Source organism: Lathyrus oleraceus, chromosome 3 (genome assembly GCF_024323335.1).
Source record: "Lathyrus oleraceus cultivar Zhongwan6 chromosome 3, CAAS_Psat_ZW6_1.0, whole genome shotgun sequence".
NCBI classification, from domain to species: Eukaryota; Viridiplantae; Streptophyta; class Magnoliopsida; order Fabales; family Fabaceae; genus Lathyrus; species Lathyrus oleraceus.
The window spans coordinates 367,271,713-367,291,380 of NC_066581.1; the positions used below are offsets into that span (position 1 = coordinate 367,271,713).

A 19,668-nucleotide genomic window follows, 5' to 3' on the forward strand; every position below is an offset into this window, starting at 1 on the left:
GGGCGCATCAATTTGTCATACAAAAACCTAATATAAAAACATCATTAACACCTCTTTTGAAACATAAAGTAAACCGGATTAACATAAAGTAAACATCATTAACATAAGTTGTTTAATTAATAAAACAAAGTAGACCGGATTTACCTAATATATGTATTGACAACGTTGACGCCGATTTCTTCATGACCAAAAACTTGCATGAAGTCTTCATTACCAATCATTTGGTCGTGATCAAAGCCGAAAATCCCTTCCTCCATATGTATAGTCCGAACACCTCCGGCCGGTATATCGGTCATCTCTAGAAATGTCCTGAGGCACGACCTATACTTGGTGGTAGGTTTTTTCCTAGCTACGGTCTTCTTAGCACCAGAACTTTTTACCCGTGCGGAGGCGTTGCTAACCTCTTTTTTTTGTTGTGCGGAGGCATTGCTAACCTCATTTTCTTTTGATTTGGATTTTGTGGGAGTCTATTTAACATAACCAAGGAAAATATGTAAGTAAAATTTTAAGCATAAATTTTAAACTTTGAATATACACATTAAAGTTAACATAAGTTTTAAGCATACCTCATATCCTATGCATATGAGGTTTGTCGGCCATGCAACAAACGAACCTACTGCTTCGTGCACCGTTGTTGCATCCGAATCATCGCTAGGATATGGTAATGCTGCATTCGGCTCAACTGCAATATCAACTGATACCTTCAAACATCCAGCAGGGAGCTCTCTAGTGTGGAGTAATACTCCGCTAACGTTATGCACTTTTCCCTTGCCAACCATCCGATAGTATGGTGACGCCAAATACAGCTGACAATGGGAAATGCTCTAAAACCAATAATAACAAGAAATCGTTAATGTGTATATATGTCAAATACATAATTTAAGCAAATAGTTCATTTTAAGACAATTATATGTAATTACCTCTGGAATGTTCGGCTGAAAGGTACAGTTGATACTGTTTTTGTCCGAAGCATCTCTGTATACCGTTGAGGCGCTAGCCTCTCTTTCTCTCCTCAATGCATCAAGCTCAGCTTGCATGGCTTCCAATCTTGCATGAAGCTCCCGATTACTAGGAGCCTTTCCTTTTTTAACACTGAGGGAGGTCGGAGTGACTCCAAATCCCTTACCCCTCACCCGACCAGAATACTCAGGGACATCTAATGCCCGACTAAGTATGCTCTTAGTATCATCGGGAGATAGAGACTGAGATAGCTCCTCCTGAAAAATCAGATGAATACCGTATACTTGTCAAATATTTGTGTATAAAAATGTTATTCAATTAATGAAAAAATGTTATACTTACACATTTCTGGTATACGTTTAAAACTTCTTCTTGAGGAACTCCAGATTTGCCCACACGGGCTTCCTTCCACAAAACATGTGCAGGAAGAGATGTTTCTGAACTTTCCTCCTTCTGCAGCTACACATTAAGTCATACAATTTGATCAGATAAAACTAATATATGATGAACAAATTTGTTTTCGCAATTTATAAATACTTACCATGGATTGTTCTAAGCGTCCATATCCGACACGTCCTTTTCGGTACGGATATGCGGGACTTGATGCTCTTTCCCGATTTGTAGCACTTATTCTTTGAAAAGTCGGGTCTTGTCTTTTGGATTTGAAAGCTTCCCATTCTTCAGCCGATATCAAACTTTCATATTTTCTAGGAAGCTCCGCATCCACAAAATTACCATCCGCATCCTTAAGGAACTTGGATGATAAAAATGTCCGAAACCCTCTAAGAAGCTTTCCGGCCAATTTCATACAAAACCCTCTTCTTTCTTCTTCGATGTTAAAACATCGCTAAGAAAAACATACAGATTGATAGTTAGTATCGGTAATTGAAAAAACATAATTGATACCGTATAATTAAGGGCCAAATGATTGTACCTTTATCTCACTCCAAATTTTTTCTTTGGAGTCTTTCAACTCTTTATTTCTCCAATCATCACATGTAATGGGAATTTCATTCCTTACTAGTGCACCGATGAAACTAGTTAAGGTATGCCCATTAGGTTCTATAAGTTGTCCCTGGTTGTTCCAAGAGACATCTAGTATGATGCCTCGAGATCTTCCTTGGACCACCCTTCGCATTACTGTGATGCCTCTTCGAATTTCTTCTTCCGCGGATACTTTACTAACTTCCTCATGTTGGTCATCAGCCATGTCTAACCTGTAATAAACCAAGGAAACCATCAAATATCAAATATAACTTATAATCAAAGCAATTGAAAACAAAAAAATAAAGAAATCATGCATTATCAGATATAACTTATAATCAAAGCAATTGAAAACAAAAATATAATGAAATCATGCATTATCACATATAACTTATAATCAAAACAAATGAAAAAAAAATAAAGAAACCATGGATAATTTACCTAAGTCACTAACATCTCTTTCTTTTCTTTGTTGGAATATTAATCACTTGTTTCTTAGCAATGCGTACGGATGAATTGATCCAAATTCCCTCATTATGATCGTTTCTTATATATGACTCATCCGGTATAAGATCCTCAACTTCATCATTTCTATTCAACTCATTCCGTCTAATGCATGACTCATTCTCAACATCAATATCACATTGATCGACACCGCTATCATCAGTCACTTTGTTAGAGAAAAGCACTATAGACCATTTTGTACTCTTCGGGTCATTCACATAGAACACTTGTTTAGCTTGAGATTCTAGAATAAAAGGTTCATCTTTGTACCCCACCCTAGTAAGATCAACTTGCAAAAATCCAGACTTATCCATTCGTATGCCACTACTATTCACCCACTTGCAACCAAAGATGGGAATCTGAAACTTCTCGTAATCAAACACCCAAATGTGCTCAATAACTCCAAAATATGACAAATTTGCATATTTGGGGTTTAAGTCCTTCATACTTGATATATGCATTGCTTCAGCTAGCACGGTGACACCACTATTTTGCATAGTACTCTTATCATCTTGTTCTTTGGTATAAAATGTGTATCCATTAATTGAATACGCGCTATGAGAAAACACATGCAAACTTGGACCATATGCCAAACATCTCAACCTTTCTGTTACCGAAGAAGGATCTGAAGAGCGCTTCAAATAAATATGATCCTTCAACCATTGTATGAAACTTTGATTGTGCTCTATAACTATCCAATTTTCATTTCTGTTCGGATTTAACCTTCGGAGTACATCCTTGTGCATTTCAACATATGGCTCAACCTCATTATTATTGTGCAGAACATACAAATGAACTTGATCCCGTTCATCCCTTGATATTGTCACAATTTTATTCCCAATTAATTTTTTACCTTCCATTTTGTCGAAAATCTGAGCTCTGGGGAGTCCAATCGATTGAACGTTAGACAAATATTCAGTACAAAACTCAACAGCTTCTTCAACAATGTATCGTTCAACAATACAACCCTCTGGTCGACTTCGGGATTTCACGTACCCTTTTAATATTTTCATATACCGTTCAGCAGGGTACATCCATCTCATATAAGCTGGTCCACACAACTGTGTCTCTTTCACAAGATGAACAACTAAATGAACCATTATGTCAAAAAAAGACGGAGGAAAATACATTTCAAGCTCACACAAGGTAATTACAATCTCTTTTTGTAGTGTTGGTAAGATCTCGGGATCGATCACCTTACTACAAATTGACCTAAAGAAAAAACACAATTTAGTTATGGCACTTCTTACCCCACCCTAGTAAGATCAACTTGCAAAAATCCAGACTTATCCATTCGTATGCCACTACTATTCACCCACTTGCAACCAAAGATGGGAATCTGAAACTTCTCGTAATCAAACACCCAAATGTGCTCAATAACTCCAAAATATGACAAATTTGCATATTTGGGGTTTAAGTCCTTCATACTTGATATATGCATTGCTTCAGCTAGCACGGTGACACCACTATTTTGCATAGTACTCTTATCATCTTGTTCTTTGGTATAAAATGTGTATCCATTAATTGAATACGCGCTATGAGAAAACACATGCAAACTTGGACCATATGCCAAACATCTCAACCTTTCTGTTACCGAAGAAGGATCTGAAGAGCGCTTCAAATAAATATGATCCTTCAACCATTGTATGAAACTTTGATTGTGCTCTATAACTATCCAATTTTCATTTCTGTTCGGATTTAACCTTCGGAGTACATCCTTGTGCATTTCAACATATGGCTCAACCTCATTATTATTGTGCAGAACATACAAATGAACTTGATCCCGTTCATCCCTTGATATTGTCACAATTTTATTCCCAATTAATTTTTTACCTTCCATTTTGTCGAAAATCTGAGCTCTGGGGAGTCCAATCGATTGAACGTTAGACAAATATTCAGTACAAAACTCAACAGCTTCTTCAACAATGTATCGTTCAACAATACAACCCTCTGGTCGACTTCGGGATTTCACGTACCCTTTTAATATTTTCATATACCGTTCAGCAGGGTACATCCATCTCATATAAGCTGGTCCACACAACTGTGTCTCTTTCACAAGATGAACAACTAAATGAACCATTATGTCAAAAAAAGACGGAGGAAAATACATTTCAAGCTCACACAAGGTAATTACAATCTCTTTTTGTAGTGTTGGTAAGATCTCGGGATCGATCACCTTACTACAAATTGACCTAAAGAAAAAACACAATTTAGTTATGGCACTTCTTACCCCACCCTAGTAAGATCAACTTGCAAAAATCCAGACTTATCCATTCGTATGCCACTACTATTCACCCACTTGCAACCAAAGATGGGAATCTGAAACTTCTCGTAATCAAACACCCAAATGTGCTCAATAACTCCAAAATATGACAAATTTGCATATTTGGGGTTTAAGTCCTTCATACTTGATATATGCATTGCTTCAGCTAGCACGGTGACACCACTATTTTGCATAGTACTCTTATCATCTTGTTCTTTGGTATAAAATGTGTATCCATTAATTGAATACGCGCTATGAGAAAACACATGCAAACTTGGACCATATGCCAAACATCTCAACCTTTCTGTTACCGAAGAAGGATCTGAAGAGCGCTTCAAATAAATATGATCCTTCAACCATTGTATGAAACTTTGATTGTGCTCTATAACTATCCAATTTTCATTTCTGTTCGGATTTAACCTTCGGAGTACATCCTTGTGCATTTCAACATATGGCTCAACCTCATTATTATTGTGCAGAACATACAAATGAACTTGATCCCGTTCATCCCTTGATATTGTCACAATTTTATTCCCAATTAATTTTTTACCTTCCATTTTGTCGAAAATCTGAGCTCTGGGGAGTCCAATCGATTGAACGTTAGACAAATATTCAGTACAAAACTCAACAGCTTCTTCAACAATGTATCGTTCAACAATACAACCCTCTGGTCGACTTCGGGATTTCACGTACCCTTTTAATATTTTCATATACCGTTCAGCAGGGTACATCCATCTCATATAAGCTGGTCCACACAACTGTGTCTCTTTCACAAGATGAACAACTAAATGAACCATTATGTCAAAAAAAGACGGAGGAAAATACATTTCAAGCTCACACAAGGTAATTACAATCTCTTTTTGTAGTGTTGGTAAGATCTCGGGATCGATCACCTTACTACAAATTGACCTAAAGAAAAAACACAATTTAGTTATGGCACTTCTTACCCCACCCTAGTAAGATCAACTTGCAAAAATCCAGACTTATCCATTCGTATGCCACTACTATTCACCCACTTGCAACCAAAGATGGGAATCTGAAACTTCTCGTAATCAAACACCCAAATGTGCTCAATAACTCCAAAATATGACAAATTTGCATATTTGGGGTTTAAGTCCTTCATACTTGATATATGCATTGCTTCAGCTAGCACGGTGACACCACTATTTTGCATAGTACTCTTATCATCTTGTTCTTTGGTATAAAATGTGTATCCATTAATTGAATACGCGCTATGAGAAAACACATGCAAACTTGGACCATATGCCAAACATCTCAACCTTTCTGTTACCGAAGAAGGATCTGAAGAGCGCTTCAAATAAATATGATCCTTCAACCATTGTATGAAACTTTGATTGTGCTCTATAACTATCCAATTTTCATTTCTGTTCGGATTTAACCTTCGGAGTACATCCTTGTGCATTTCAACATATGGCTCAACCTCATTATTATTGTGCAGAACATACAAATGAACTTGATCCCGTTCATCCCTTGATATTGTCACAATTTTATTCCCAATTAATTTTTTACCTTCCATTTTGTCGAAAATCTGAGCTCTGGGGAGTCCAATCGATTGAACGTTAGACAAATATTCAGTACAAAACTCAACAGCTTCTTCAACAATGTATCGTTCAACAATACAACCCTCTGGTCGACTTCGGGATTTCACGTACCCTTTTAATATTTTCATATACCGTTCAGCAGGGTACATCCATCTCATATAAGCTGGTCCACACAACTGTGTCTCTTTCACAAGATGAACAACTAAATGAACCATTATGTCAAAAAAAGACGGAGGAAAATACATTTCAAGCTCACACAAGGTAATTACAATCTCTTTTTGTAGTGTTGGTAAGATCTCGGGATCGATCACCTTACTACAAATTGACCTAAAGAAAAAACACAATTTAGTTATGGCACTTCTTACCCCACCCTAGTAAGATCAACTTGCAAAAATCCAGACTTATCCATTCGTATGCCACTACTATTCACCCACTTGCAACCAAAGATGGGAATCTGAAACTTCTCGTAATCAAACACCCAAATGTGCTCAATAACTCCAAAATATGACAAATTTGCATATTTGGGGTTTAAGTCCTTCATACTTGATATATGCATTGCTTCAGCTAGCACGGTGACACCACTATTTTGCATAGTACTCTTATCATCTTGTTCTTTGGTATAAAATGTGTATCCATTAATTGAATACGCGCTATGAGAAAACACATGCAAACTTGGACCATATGCCAAACATCTCAACCTTTCTGTTACCGAAGAAGGATCTGAAGAGCGCTTCAAATAAATATGATCCTTCAACCATTGTATGAAACTTTGATTGTGCTCTATAACTATCCAATTTTCATTTCTGTTCGGATTTAACCTTCGGAGTACATCCTTGTGCATTTCAACATATGGCTCAACCTCATTATTATTGTGCAGAACATACAAATGAACTTGATCCCGTTCATCCCTTGATATTGTCACAATTTTATTCCCAATTAATTTTTTACCTTCCATTTTGTCGAAAATCTGAGCTCTGGGGAGTCCAATCGATTGAACGTTAGACAAATATTCAGTACAAAACTCAACAGCTTCTTCAACAATGTATCGTTCAACAATACAACCCTCTGGTCGACTTCGGGATTTCACGTACCCTTTTAATATTTTCATATACCGTTCAGCAGGGTACATCCATCTCATATAAGCTGGTCCACACAACTGTGTCTCTTTCACAAGATGAACAACTAAATGAACCATTATGTCAAAAAAAGACGGAGGAAAATACATTTCAAGCTCACACAAGGTAATTACAATCTCTTTTTGTAGTGTTGGTAAGATCTCGGGATCGATCACCTTACTACAAATTGACCTAAAGAAAAAACACAATTTAGTTATGGCACTTCTTACTTTTTCTGGCAAAATAGAACGTATACCTATCGGTAGAAAAGGTTCCATTATAACATGGCAATCATGTGTCTTCAAATTCTTCAACTTGAGGTCTTTCATAGAAACAAGTCTTCTGATATCAGATGAGTATCCTTCTGGAACCTTAACTTCACTCAGAGACTTACACAAATTTTTTTTCTCCTTTCTAGATAAAGTAAAAGCAGCAGGTGGTAGATATGTTCGTCTTCCTTTCTTCACGGGTGCTAATTCAGTTCTCATTCCCATTTTTAACATGTCCTCCCTTGCTTTAAGGCCATCCTTAGACTTGCCTTTTATATTGAGTAATGTACCGATAACACTTTCAAATACGTTTTTTTCAATATGCATAACATCGAGAAAATGTCTCACGTACAAAGACTTCCAATATGGCAATTCAAAAAATATCGACCTTTTCTTCCACCCACCTTTCACAATCTTATGTGCAAAAGGCTTGCCAAACTCAGTACGCACATCTTTCACCTTTTCAAAAACTTGTTCACCTGACAATGCGGGTGGAGCTCTACGATGTTCGGTGTCTCCATTGAATGCTTTTCTCCACCCACGGTAGTGATGTTTAGAATGTAAGAATCTACGATGACCGAGAAACACATTCTTCTGGCAAAGTTCCAATCGAATCGTATCGGTTCCGTCTTCACAAACAGGACACGCACGTTGACCTTTAATGCTATACCCAGATAGATTCCCGTATGCTGGAAAATCATTAATTGTGCCAAACAACATCGCCCTCAAATTGAAACTTTCTTTCCTATATCCATCATAAACCTCCACACCGTTCTCCCACAAAATCTTTAAATCTTCGATCAGAGGTGTCAAGTATACGTCTATGTCATTCCCTGGTTGTTTAGGCCCAGAGATTAACATAGATAACATCATGTACTTACGCTTCATACATAGCCACGGAGGTAGGTTATAAATCATAAGAATCACAGGCCATGTGGTATGTGAGATACTTTGAAGACCATGTGGGTTCATTCCATCAGTAGATAATGCCAATCGAAGGTTTCTTGCTTCTGATCCAAACTCAGGATAATCATTATCAATCTTCGACCACTGTGGTGAATCAGCCGGATGCCGATACATTCCATCAATAATTCTTTCATCTGCATGCCAAGTAAGATGTCTTGCATCGGTTTCACTACGAAACATGCGCCTAAATCTCGGAATTATCGGAAAATACCATAAGACTTTTGCGGGAGATAATCTTTTCTTATATCGAGACAAACCGCATTTAGGGCACTCAGTTAACATTGCATATTCGTTACGAAACAAAATGCAATCGTTAGGACAAGCATGTATCTTATCATAGCTCATGCCAATAGAGCACAACATTTTTTTTGCCTCATAGGTTCGATTAGGAAGAACATTATCATCTGGTAGCATTTCTCTCATAAGGGCCAACAACTCTGTGAAACTTTTATCCGACCATCCATTGCCCGCCTTTAAGTTGTACAACTTTAATACCGCAGAAAGTCTTGAGAATTTAGTGCAACCTTTGTACAACGGTTTCTCTGCATCGCTTACCATCCTCTCAAACATTTCAGGACAATCATGAAGATCTTCTTCCAGTGCTTCTACAATCTCTTCAACTCGATCACAATCGTATGTTTCCGTGTCTTTGTCGTATGAAGCATAGGTCGTATTACCTTTTCCACTCGATTCAACATTCTCGTTAATTTTCTCACCATGAAATATCCAACACTGATAACTTTGATCAATTCCATGCCTCAGCAAATGCGATTTCAATCCATGTGCGTCAACCTTACCAATATAACAACAACGCAAGCAAGGACAATGCATTCGTCTGGGGTTTTCAGCATGTTGAACAGCATACTTAACGAATTCCAAAACCCCACTCTCGTACTCTTTGGTCATTCGATCGGCACAGATCCATGTTTTATCCATGGTTTTCCTACTTATTAAAGTAAACAATTAATCCAGACGAAAATACATAACTAAGGTAGTATCTTTGAATATCCTAACAATTATAAGCTTTAATTCATTTTAAACTTCAAAAACCTATACATAACCAATGTTAATATAAACTTCAATAACGTATCCGATACGCCAATATACCAACTTTAATTACCTCATCACTTTCATTTTTTATATTACAAGAATCAAACGTTTTCTATTACAATACCTATAACTATACCTATAACTATATTAGAGTTCGTTCAATCATTTTATGGGAGAAATCTTGTTCCTTTAGAATGAAAGTGAGATGAACAACACTTTCACAGTTAAAAAGAAAAAAAACTACCTATTCAATCTTCAAGTATAATCACTAAGGAAACATGAAGTTTGAACAATATTGAACATCTAAATCCAAGCCTAGTCATGACAGCCCCAACATGCAATGCATTTCAAAATTCATCATGCATACCAAGCAAGTATAAAGAAAATCAAATTGCATACACATATACATACACAACTCAATATACATACATACACAAACTAACAACTCCCAAATCACCAACTATCATTAAACATTGCATTTGTAACACCAACAACTAACCGATTAGCATAGCATTTTCAACAAACAGTTAACCATAATAAAATTAGAATTAATTCAATTAACATCAACATTCAAAATCAATAAACCAACCATATTCCATAGTAGTTTCAATGAACATTCAAATTGATTTCAAAGCATCATTAACTTTAGCATATCATTGCAACGTCCATCAACACAATAATGATTTCTAACTTCCATACTAACCTCAACTAACATGATCAATGGACTTCTAACTCATGTCACCTCTAATTACTAACAGCTTATTAACTAACATTTTTCATAACACATTTTCCTAACTGTTTTGACTACTAATCTAACTCTCCTAACACAATTAGTCTTCAAAGGGCATATGACTCTCAAGTTTTGAGAGTATCAATGAAGATAGGATGTAGTTCATTGAATATGCCAAACCTAAAGAACTTAAGTCCACAAGTCAAACACACCAGTTCTGTTCATTGAATATGCGCTTTAAAATTTACATGGTACTCATAGAATCACCCTAGCTCAGAAAAAACACACAAACACAAGAAAAACAATAAAAAAGAAAAAGAAGTATCTTGAAACATACCAGTTCTGTTCGCTTGGAATCGATGCCCGGTTTTATATGTGCTTCAACAGTTTCGTCAAACTTTGCCTTGGCGTTGGCCTGAACAATATATAATGATATTAAATGATACAGTAAGCAATGGAACATTACAGTAAGCAATGATACAAAAAATCAAGAAATCAAGAATACAGTACACACCAAAAAATTTGGGAATAGCGGCACGGTTGAGATTGTTGAGATGAGGAGTGCGGTGGCGGAAACGGTGGAGGTTCGGAGGTGAGAGGCGAGTGCGGCGGTCGCTTGTTTGGGTGACGGCGGAGGGACCCTCGAAGGCGGAAAATAGGGTTTTCGAAAGTTGAAGGAAAACGGGTATGTTCGTGTTTTGGGTGTCTGAGAGGTGAGTGAAGAAGAGGGAAAACAAAAAGACTGAGAACGAAAACAGAATCCTGAAATTTTATTTTAATAAGACCTTAGACAGCGCTTTTGTGGAAAGCGCTTTCTAAGGTATGCCTAAGACAGCGCTTTCTAAAAGCGCTTTCTAAACCCCCCCTTAGACAGCGCTTTTGGTTTTAATTTTTTTTTTAATTTAAAGACTTTAGACAGCGCTTTACCAAAAGCGCTGTCTAAAGTCTATATTTATAAGCGCTTTCTAAAAGCGCTGTCTAAGGGGGGGTCTTAGACAGCACTTTTAGAAAGCGCTGTCTAAGACCCCCCCTTAGACAGCGCTTTTATTATTTTCTTGGAACATTTTCCGTGTTTGTTTTTAATTTTAACCTTAGACAGCGCTTTCTTTTAAAAGCGCTGTCTAAGATGCGCTGTTAAAAGCGCTTTTTGGCGTAGTGAGTAGTGATTTTGATCTTAGAAACAATGATTTCGATGGAGGAAAAGTGATTTCGATCGATGGAGGAAAAGTGATTTCGATGAAGAAAAAATTGATTTATGATATGTGAATGAAATGTGATTTTAAATGGAGAAAAAATAATTGATAAAAAAGGGTTTTACGTTAAAAACAAGAGTTTTATTTTTTGTTAAAAAATAATTTTTTAAAAGAGAATAATATATTTTACGTGGTTTTTTTAAAAGGGTATAGACTATTTAATCTTTTTTATTTTTATTTATGTAATTAGAGTTAAATGGTTGTCTTTTAAATTGAGATTAACTATAAAAATAATTTGTAGTAAATTTTGGTAGCTAATTGTAAATTTTCTTGTAGTGAGAATTTAGTGTTACTTATTTTTAAAGTTTAATAATCACTTAAGAAGACTATAAACTTCATATCGTTTTCTTTAAAATTGGTAGCATTTATATAAGGTTGACAATATCACATTCTAACAATATTAAAAAGAGAAAAAATAATAGCTATTATCATATGTGATGTAGGTTACAATACTTTTTGTAAAGCTTTAATACTTTTTTTTTTTTGAATTTTAATTACTGAATATAGAAGAAAAGTAACAATATGCAATTGTTTATATGTCAGAAACATCATGCTTAAACACCATCAATAATTGATAATAATCGCAATATAATGAAGGAAAAACAACAGTCATACAATCTAAACAATAAAAATATATTATGCCAAATTTTAGAATAAAAGTGTAGTCTCTCTTAATTTAAGTTGCTGGTATATACCAGAAATCTTACAATAAAACAATTCAGAATTAATAAAAATAGATAACAATTCAATGCATAAAGTTTTAAAATAAAAAATAGAAATCAAAGGGTGCAAATAGATTGTTAAGAGAGCACTCCATTATACATATTCATTTTTGAGCATTATGTGTGTTCTTTAAGGCATCTACAGCCTCTTGTGATTTTTCCTTCATTTGTTGACCAGCCTACAACAATAAAACATTCTCATCAATCACCAAAATTTTATATAATTGAATTAGACTCACTCTAAATTATTCAGTTAAACATTCAATCATTTTAATTAAATTGTTTATATAATTGTTCAAACCTCTTGGCAAGATTCTTTAGCCGATTGAGCAGCATTGCTTGCCTTATCCATCATATTGCTTCCTTTCTCCTAAATTAACAACAACTTTATATTAAATAATTATGCTACAATAGTTTTAAACATAGTAAATAAAGTTAATACAATTAATTAATGTTAGCACTAATAAATAACCTGAGCTTGTCCAGTGGCTTGTCCTACTTGATGACTTATATTTTGTGATTGATTCATCTTTAATTTTTCTTTTAGGATTTTGAAAGGGAATGGGTAACTAAAAAAAAAATACAACTTTTCTTGATGAATTTAATTCATAATTGTGTGGTGTATATATAGTTTTTCATATTTGTGAGGAGAATGACACATGTAATTATTTGTACCATTTATTGAAGATGCTTTAATTTGGGCTTAAGACTAGGAAATTTTCTAAAACTTTTTTTTTAAATTGACTTGTTAAAATCATCCTACTAAAAATAGAAAGTACATTACTATCCAATATTTTAATGTGTTAAAAATAAAGTAAGAATGTAAGAGTAATGAATTTTAAATTTGTCAAATTAATTATAATATAAATTTATTTTGAATTAGGTTTAATATTTCTATATATTCTATTTTGAACAATCTTTGCAGAAGGTCCTAGAGCAATCCTATATGGACCATGATGTAACAATTGATCAGTTTGATGGCATTGTGGTCAATATTACCACATGTAATAATTTGAAGAATATGGAAGTATGTGCTTGTAGGTTTAATGAAGAAGTAATCAAATCTAAGAAAGCCATGTCTATAATGGTTTTGATGATGAAAACTCATCTTTGATGATAACTTATGAATACTCAATTTGACTCTAAAATAAGAAAATATTTCACGCGGTCAAAGATGCATAAGATAGTTTCTTCAAGCTATTTCTTGGAATAAAGCCGAAGAGTTAAGGTTTATTGATCACCTTTGATGATGACATCTGTAGCGGGGTATTCGTCACCTTTAGATTTATTGACTAAATCAAAAGTAAACCATACAAGTCGAGTCGCCACCGCACTTCTATTTATCCAAAGGAAAGGTTAGAAAGCGAACAAAAACCGAGAAGTTTTATCGAGTCAAAAACTAATAAAAATGTCAGAGATCGGGGTAAGGGGGTTGGTTATGCAATGGGAAGGTTTTAAGCACCCAAAATATCCTAGGTACTCCTAGGGAGCCCTTTTCACACTTGTTGTAAGGTTGGTATTTTTGTGAAAATTTGTTTGTGCAAACATGATTGAGGAGGTGAGAAGAGAATATACAAGTTATTTACAATTTTGTGTTTGAATGGATAAACCCATTGCCTACGTACCATCTTAAAAAAGATTAGGATCAAAACCTCGTAGTTCGGGGTAAAAATCTCAAAACAAGTTGGTGAATTGATTAGTCCAAAAGCCTTAAGGTCTTTTGTTATCCAAGGGAGAAAACTCAACCTAAAACCACAAATCCACCATGTGAGGATAATTTCAACATGCTAGTGAGGGGTTAACCCTATAATAAGCATAGAAGACTCATTGTCCATCACTAAGGATATAGGTGAGTATTACATCTACCTCAAGGAAAACTCAAACCTAATAGCTAAAGGTTATGAAACGTTTCTGATAAAAAGTGGTCATTGAAACCACACAAAAAAAACATTTGAATGAGTTATATTTACCAATGAAAAGTATTTACAAAATATGGTCAAAGTTAACTTAAAGATTCAATTCAAAATAAGTGTTATGAAAAGAAAATTTGAAAGCCAAAAGCATAATTCTTAGGTTTCTAATGTTTGAAAAGGAGTATTAATGTTTGCACAAAAGTTTTGGCTAGGGTTAGAGTGGAGGGAAGAAGAAGAATAACTAAGTCCTAATCATACAAGGGATGAAGGAGAAGAAATAAGACCACAAATGAAGTTCCCTTCTTGAGATCATATTGATGATCCAAGTAGCTCCCATCCTTTAGAATAAGCAAGCAAATAAGTGTATACTCAAGCAATCAATCAATCAAGCAAAGCTCTTAGGAATCTTCCAATGGCTCTTAGATCTCTCACTTTAGAAGCTCATGAAAATGGTTCTTCACTTAGGCTCAAATTGGAATCCCTAGCACAAGAACACACACATCAAAAAGTTCTATTAAAACAAACAAAGAATGGACAAGAAGGAGTTTAGAGAATAGGTCCTTTCAATTCCACTTCAACATTAAGCATTCTAAAGGCAAGAGGCCTAGTTACTCTTTGACTTCTATAGCATTCTAAAGGCCTAAGGCCTAGTTTCTCTTTGACTCCATTTTTGCATAGGGAATGTCCTAAAGTCTAAGTCCTTTTGTCCATTTGCAATTGGTTCACAACAATCAAAATAAAACACAAGCACAATAGTATATACACAATTATGTGCTCAAGTGAGCAAAAGACAAATTACATTAACATAAACATGTGCTCAAATGAGCAAAGGGAAAAAGCAAATGAATAATATGTACAAGAATAATAAATTGCATAAATGTAAAGTGCAAGAATTAAATGTTAATGGTTAATGGTTAGTATTAGTGTTAGTGGGCCATAAGGCAATTTAGCGCTATGTTAAGCAATCGTAAGTGGACTAATGTAGTAGTCACACCTATCTGAGGCCGGTCAATAAAAATATGGGCAACAACACAAGTTAGAGATCTTGATTAGTGAATCAAGCTCCTACAACTTGCCATGCCAAAAGAAGAAGAGAAATGATCTTGTATTGATTTAGGTTCTTTGCTTGATTAGGAAGCAACCTATCCTTAATGCAAAGTCATTCACTTGATCTATGATCAAGTTGAATTAGATTTCAATCAAGGAAGGTTAAACCTCCCATGTATCAAGGCTAACCACCAATCTTTAACTCATTGATCAAAAAAGAAAAAGAAGAAGAAGAAGAAGAAGAAGAAGAAGAAGAAGAATAAAGTGCATTAATGGAAATCAAATGAGGTAACCAACATACATTGGCCAAAGATATATGAAATCAAGGTCAAACATTAGTAAACAGAAGCAAAATGAAAATTAGAAGTCAAGAAACAAATAAAATATTTTTGATAATTTTCAAAATTAAAATAATACTTGAATTAAAATAATAAAGAAATGTCAAACTTCAAATTCACTTCAAATCAACTTTCAAAAGTCCAAGTGAATTATCCTAAGTTCAACAAGGTCAAACAAAGTTTGACAAAAAATTTCAGCATTTTTAGAAGTCAGAAACTATTTTTAATCAATTAAAATACATAAAAAATAACCTAATTGAATTAAAATCTCAAATAAATCTCAAATCAATTAATAAATTGATGAGAATATTTTTCATAGATCTATCATCATTCAAAGAGGTTGGAAAAATATTTTTGTATTTTTTGAATATAAAAAACTATTTAAAATGAATTAAAAATAACCAGAAAAGAGAAAATTCATAAAAAATATCAAATATAAAAATAAAAAATATTAAAAATCATTTTTAGAAACTAGAAATTAAAAGAAGAAAAATGCAATTGGTCTCACATTTTTTGGACCAATAATGAAGGAGATATGATTTTTTGAAATGAAATGGAATTAAAGAAATAAAATGAAAATTGAAATCAGAAATTAAAAATGAGAAAAATTATGAGGCGTTGGATCAAGAGCTCATTGATTGAGCTGGCGCATCAGACGGGTCCTGAGCGCACGTCCATCATACTCCCAAGTCAATGCATAACACCTTGCCATTAATAAAATCATAACATGGAGTGACTCAGATCTAATCTAGAAACGAAATCGTGTGGTCATGATTCCATCTGGCAACCAGACGGTGGTGTACACCACCGTCTTCTCCGGCAAGACTTCCGGCGCCGGCCAAAAGTTGCAGAGATCAAAACTTCACCAAATGAGGCGATCCAGGTATCAAATGAAAGCTGGGGTGATGTAAATCACCCCTGTGCCAACCAATTCTACTCTAGGCTTCCAAGGAGAGAGGAATTAGAGCTTGAATTTTGTGGTGTTCAACTGAAACTTGATATAATTTAAAAATTCAAAGCACAAAATAATTGCCTCTATTGAGAGGACTTGAGACAACCCAACAAATGCAAGAAAGGAGCTATACACAAAGAGATTCGAAGAAAATAAGTTCTGATGTAAACCTTTGAAATGAAGAGCTTGAGAGCATGATTCCTTGATGCTTTTGCTTGCAGTGTAGTCTTAGGATCAAGGTGAGCAAGGCTTAGGAACTATAGATCTAGAAATCAATCAAGGAAATTGAAATTTAGATATGAAATTTTTGAAAGAAAGAGAAAGTTCCTTTGAGTATGGTTATGGAGTGATTCGTGAGCATAACAAGTGCCCTTAGGTTGTATAAATGTGAAGCATTGAGCACTTATTTATAGCAAATGATGGTTGAATACATGAGCATTGCATGTGCATGGATGGAAAGAGCCTCCATGCATGGGCCTGTGCAGACGCATGGAGGCCCAATTCCACTTAGAATTGCAAGCTGATACCAAATAGAATCAAAATGGACGTGCAAAAGTAATGTACTGAGCTCATGCAATGTGTTTTTAATGAGTTTCCAAAAATGCATCAAATTGTTCATCCCTTCGAAAATGGTATTTCCAAAAGTGAAACATAACCTTATAGGTAATGGTTGGAAATCTTTTGGCATGAGGATCAATTGTCATGTTGACCAAAACTTCATTTGGAAATGGGAACTTGGTGAAAATTGATCATGAAGTGTAGGGTGCAAAACATGTACATGTGAAAATTTCAAAAATGGCCAAACTTCAACCCCTTCTGTTTTAGTGATGCAAGCTCCAAATGATAAAACCTTCAACATAAAAGTTGTAGATAGATTCAAGACAATCAATTTGAACTTAAATTTTGCATCATTTGTATTTTGTATGAAGAAGTTATGGGCACTTGAAGTTGGACTTTTTCACATTTCAATGCCTTTGGTCCAAAGTGACCTATAATGTTTTGCATTATCACATGTATTTATTTTAGGATTTTGAAAATTTGTTCAACATAACAATTGGATTAAACATATTAAAGTTTCCAATTCATTTGATCCCACATCAAAATCATGAAAAATGAATGAGTTATGTCCTTGGGAAGTTGACCTAAAATTAGGGTTTTAGTCAAAATGACCTATAATGTCTTGAAATGGATGATGATCTTCCAAGCTTCAAATAAATTTTTGATGAAAATGAAAGTTTTTCATATGGTTCTTAAGAACATTTTGTATCTTGGGATCATCTCCATTTGACAAACATATCAAAAGTTAGGTCTCAGTGTACTTCAAAATAGTCAGATGAATTGACTGATCAACTTCTCAAGTCCATGCCTCAAATATTGATGAATTGATGATTGAGGGCACTTAAATAAGCTCAAATATGCATGAAATGATGAATTAAAGAACTTCCCTTGATTGTATTTGATCATGGGTTGAGGTTGCTTCATGAGAAAGGCACAGTTGATGCACAGATGAATTAGGGTTTCCTTGGGAAACAAGCCTCAAGCCCTTTGGTTTGATTTGATCAAAATGATGAATTGAGATACTTGGGGGGCAGATTTTATGGATGAGAGCTTTGGGAACCATTGCCATGCTTGCTTTCATATTCTCCTAGACATATTAATGAGCATAAGGGCTTCTATAAGCCTTGAATCTTGTGACTGCTCAAGCTACAAACAAAAGATGTCAGTGACATATTTTTGTGCTTTTGGTTAGTAAACAAAATAAGAAAAGAAATAATATACAATTCAAGCATGCTTGGTGATCTCAAACCAACTCACAAGTGTTCCTCCCAAAGGTAAGGAGCCTGGATGCTATGATCCTTGAGGCAAGATGCAAATGCAAATGTTATGATGCCATGAGGGATCTTAGGGTCAAAATTAGGGTCTTATAGGTGCCCCTATTTAAGGTCATTCTAGCCGGAGAAGTGAAGGTTAAAATCTTCGTCTCGACGAGGTAGAATGGGCTTAAATAATAACAAAGAGACTAATTTTGGTCCCTAAGAGACCTCATGATGCAAATGTATGTATGCAAAAGGTAACACTCTGTGGGGATATGTGTCCACAAAGGAAAAAGAAATCAGGAGAAACTGAAAACCCACATGAGCAATACATTCATAAATGGGACAGAGACTCTGGGAACTCACTGGGGAGTAAAGGGAATAAAAATGCGTGAGCAGGTCACGACTTAAAACTCGCTGAGAGACACGAGAGAGATTCCATGAAAATAAATCAATGGAAGGACTCGAGCTGACGCAAAGATGCATGTATTGGGGAATATGCCAATACAGCAAAACTATCCATAAAGGATACCTCGGATAAAAAGCCGGACTCAGATGGGGGAAAAATCCACCAAAGGGATCCAAGCTAAGAATGTCCACAAAGGACTCAGATGAGGAAACAACAAATGAGGTATTACCGGTTACTGGGTAATATGCTCAAGGAGACATGTGACCAAAACACCGGTATAAGGGTGGGAGAACAACATGCTCGGGGAGAATGAACATCTAAGACCGGTATAAGGGTGAGAGATATCATCCATCCAAAACATCTGAGGAAGACCTAAGGAGGTAAATTTCAACTCAGGAAAATCTGACTCCACAGGGGATGAAAAGTCATAATAGGGAGCAGAAAGGAAGGAACACCAGGGATACCGGTTACTGGGCATATAATAGCTGACCAACCAAGCGCAAATTGGTTAATATTCCCAAAACACTCATCATCCAAAAGGAGGGCTGAAAAGCAAACCTGATTACAGGATGGACACTCGATTCTGTAAGGAAATACGAGTCTTACTCGACTAGGGAAGCAAAAGACTTCGATTGAAGAGTGCATGAGATATATTATCTATTACCGTCAGAACGTAGATAACATACTCACATGGAAGATTATCCACAACTGGTTACTAGGTTAATAAAGGATAAATCGACCGAAAAGAAAAGGACACCGGGATACTGGCTACTGGGTATAAAATGATGATCGAATCAAGGGGAGAAACAATCATTAC

The 19,668-nt window shown here is 35.2% G+C and overlaps 1 protein-coding gene across 1 annotated transcript; it reads right to left on the minus strand.

Annotated features, from left to right (window-relative positions):
* Window positions 1-12,299: 12,299 nt before the first annotated feature.
* On the minus strand, window positions 12,300-12,952 carry LOC127127747 (stress-induced protein KIN2). The gene is made up of 3 exons (XM_051057019.1): window positions 12,851-12,952; window positions 12,680-12,748; window positions 12,300-12,557 (listed from the first exon to the last, which is right to left on the minus strand). The coding sequence occupies exons 1-3, from the start codon at window positions 12,905-12,907 to the stop codon at window positions 12,483-12,485; spliced, it is 201 nt and encodes a 66-aa protein (XP_050912976.1). The 5' UTR covers window positions 12,908-12,952; the 3' UTR covers window positions 12,300-12,482.
* Between the last annotated feature and the right edge of the window lie 6,716 nt (window positions 12,953-19,668).

Bases quoted from the DNA above. Each gene is read 5' to 3' on its own strand.
- LOC127127747 (XM_051057019.1), bottom strand. From the start codon at position 12,907: ATGAATCAATCACAAAATATAAGTCATCAAGTAGGACAAGCCACTGGA. The intron at 12,749-12,850 runs GTTATTTATTAG...TTGTTAATTTAG, and splicing joins AAGCCACTGGACAAGCTCAG to GAGAAAGGAAGCAATATGAT. The intron at 12,558-12,679 runs GTTTGAACAATT...TTATTGTTGTAG, and splicing joins CTAAAGAATCTTGCCAAGAG to GCTGGTCAACAAATGAAGGA.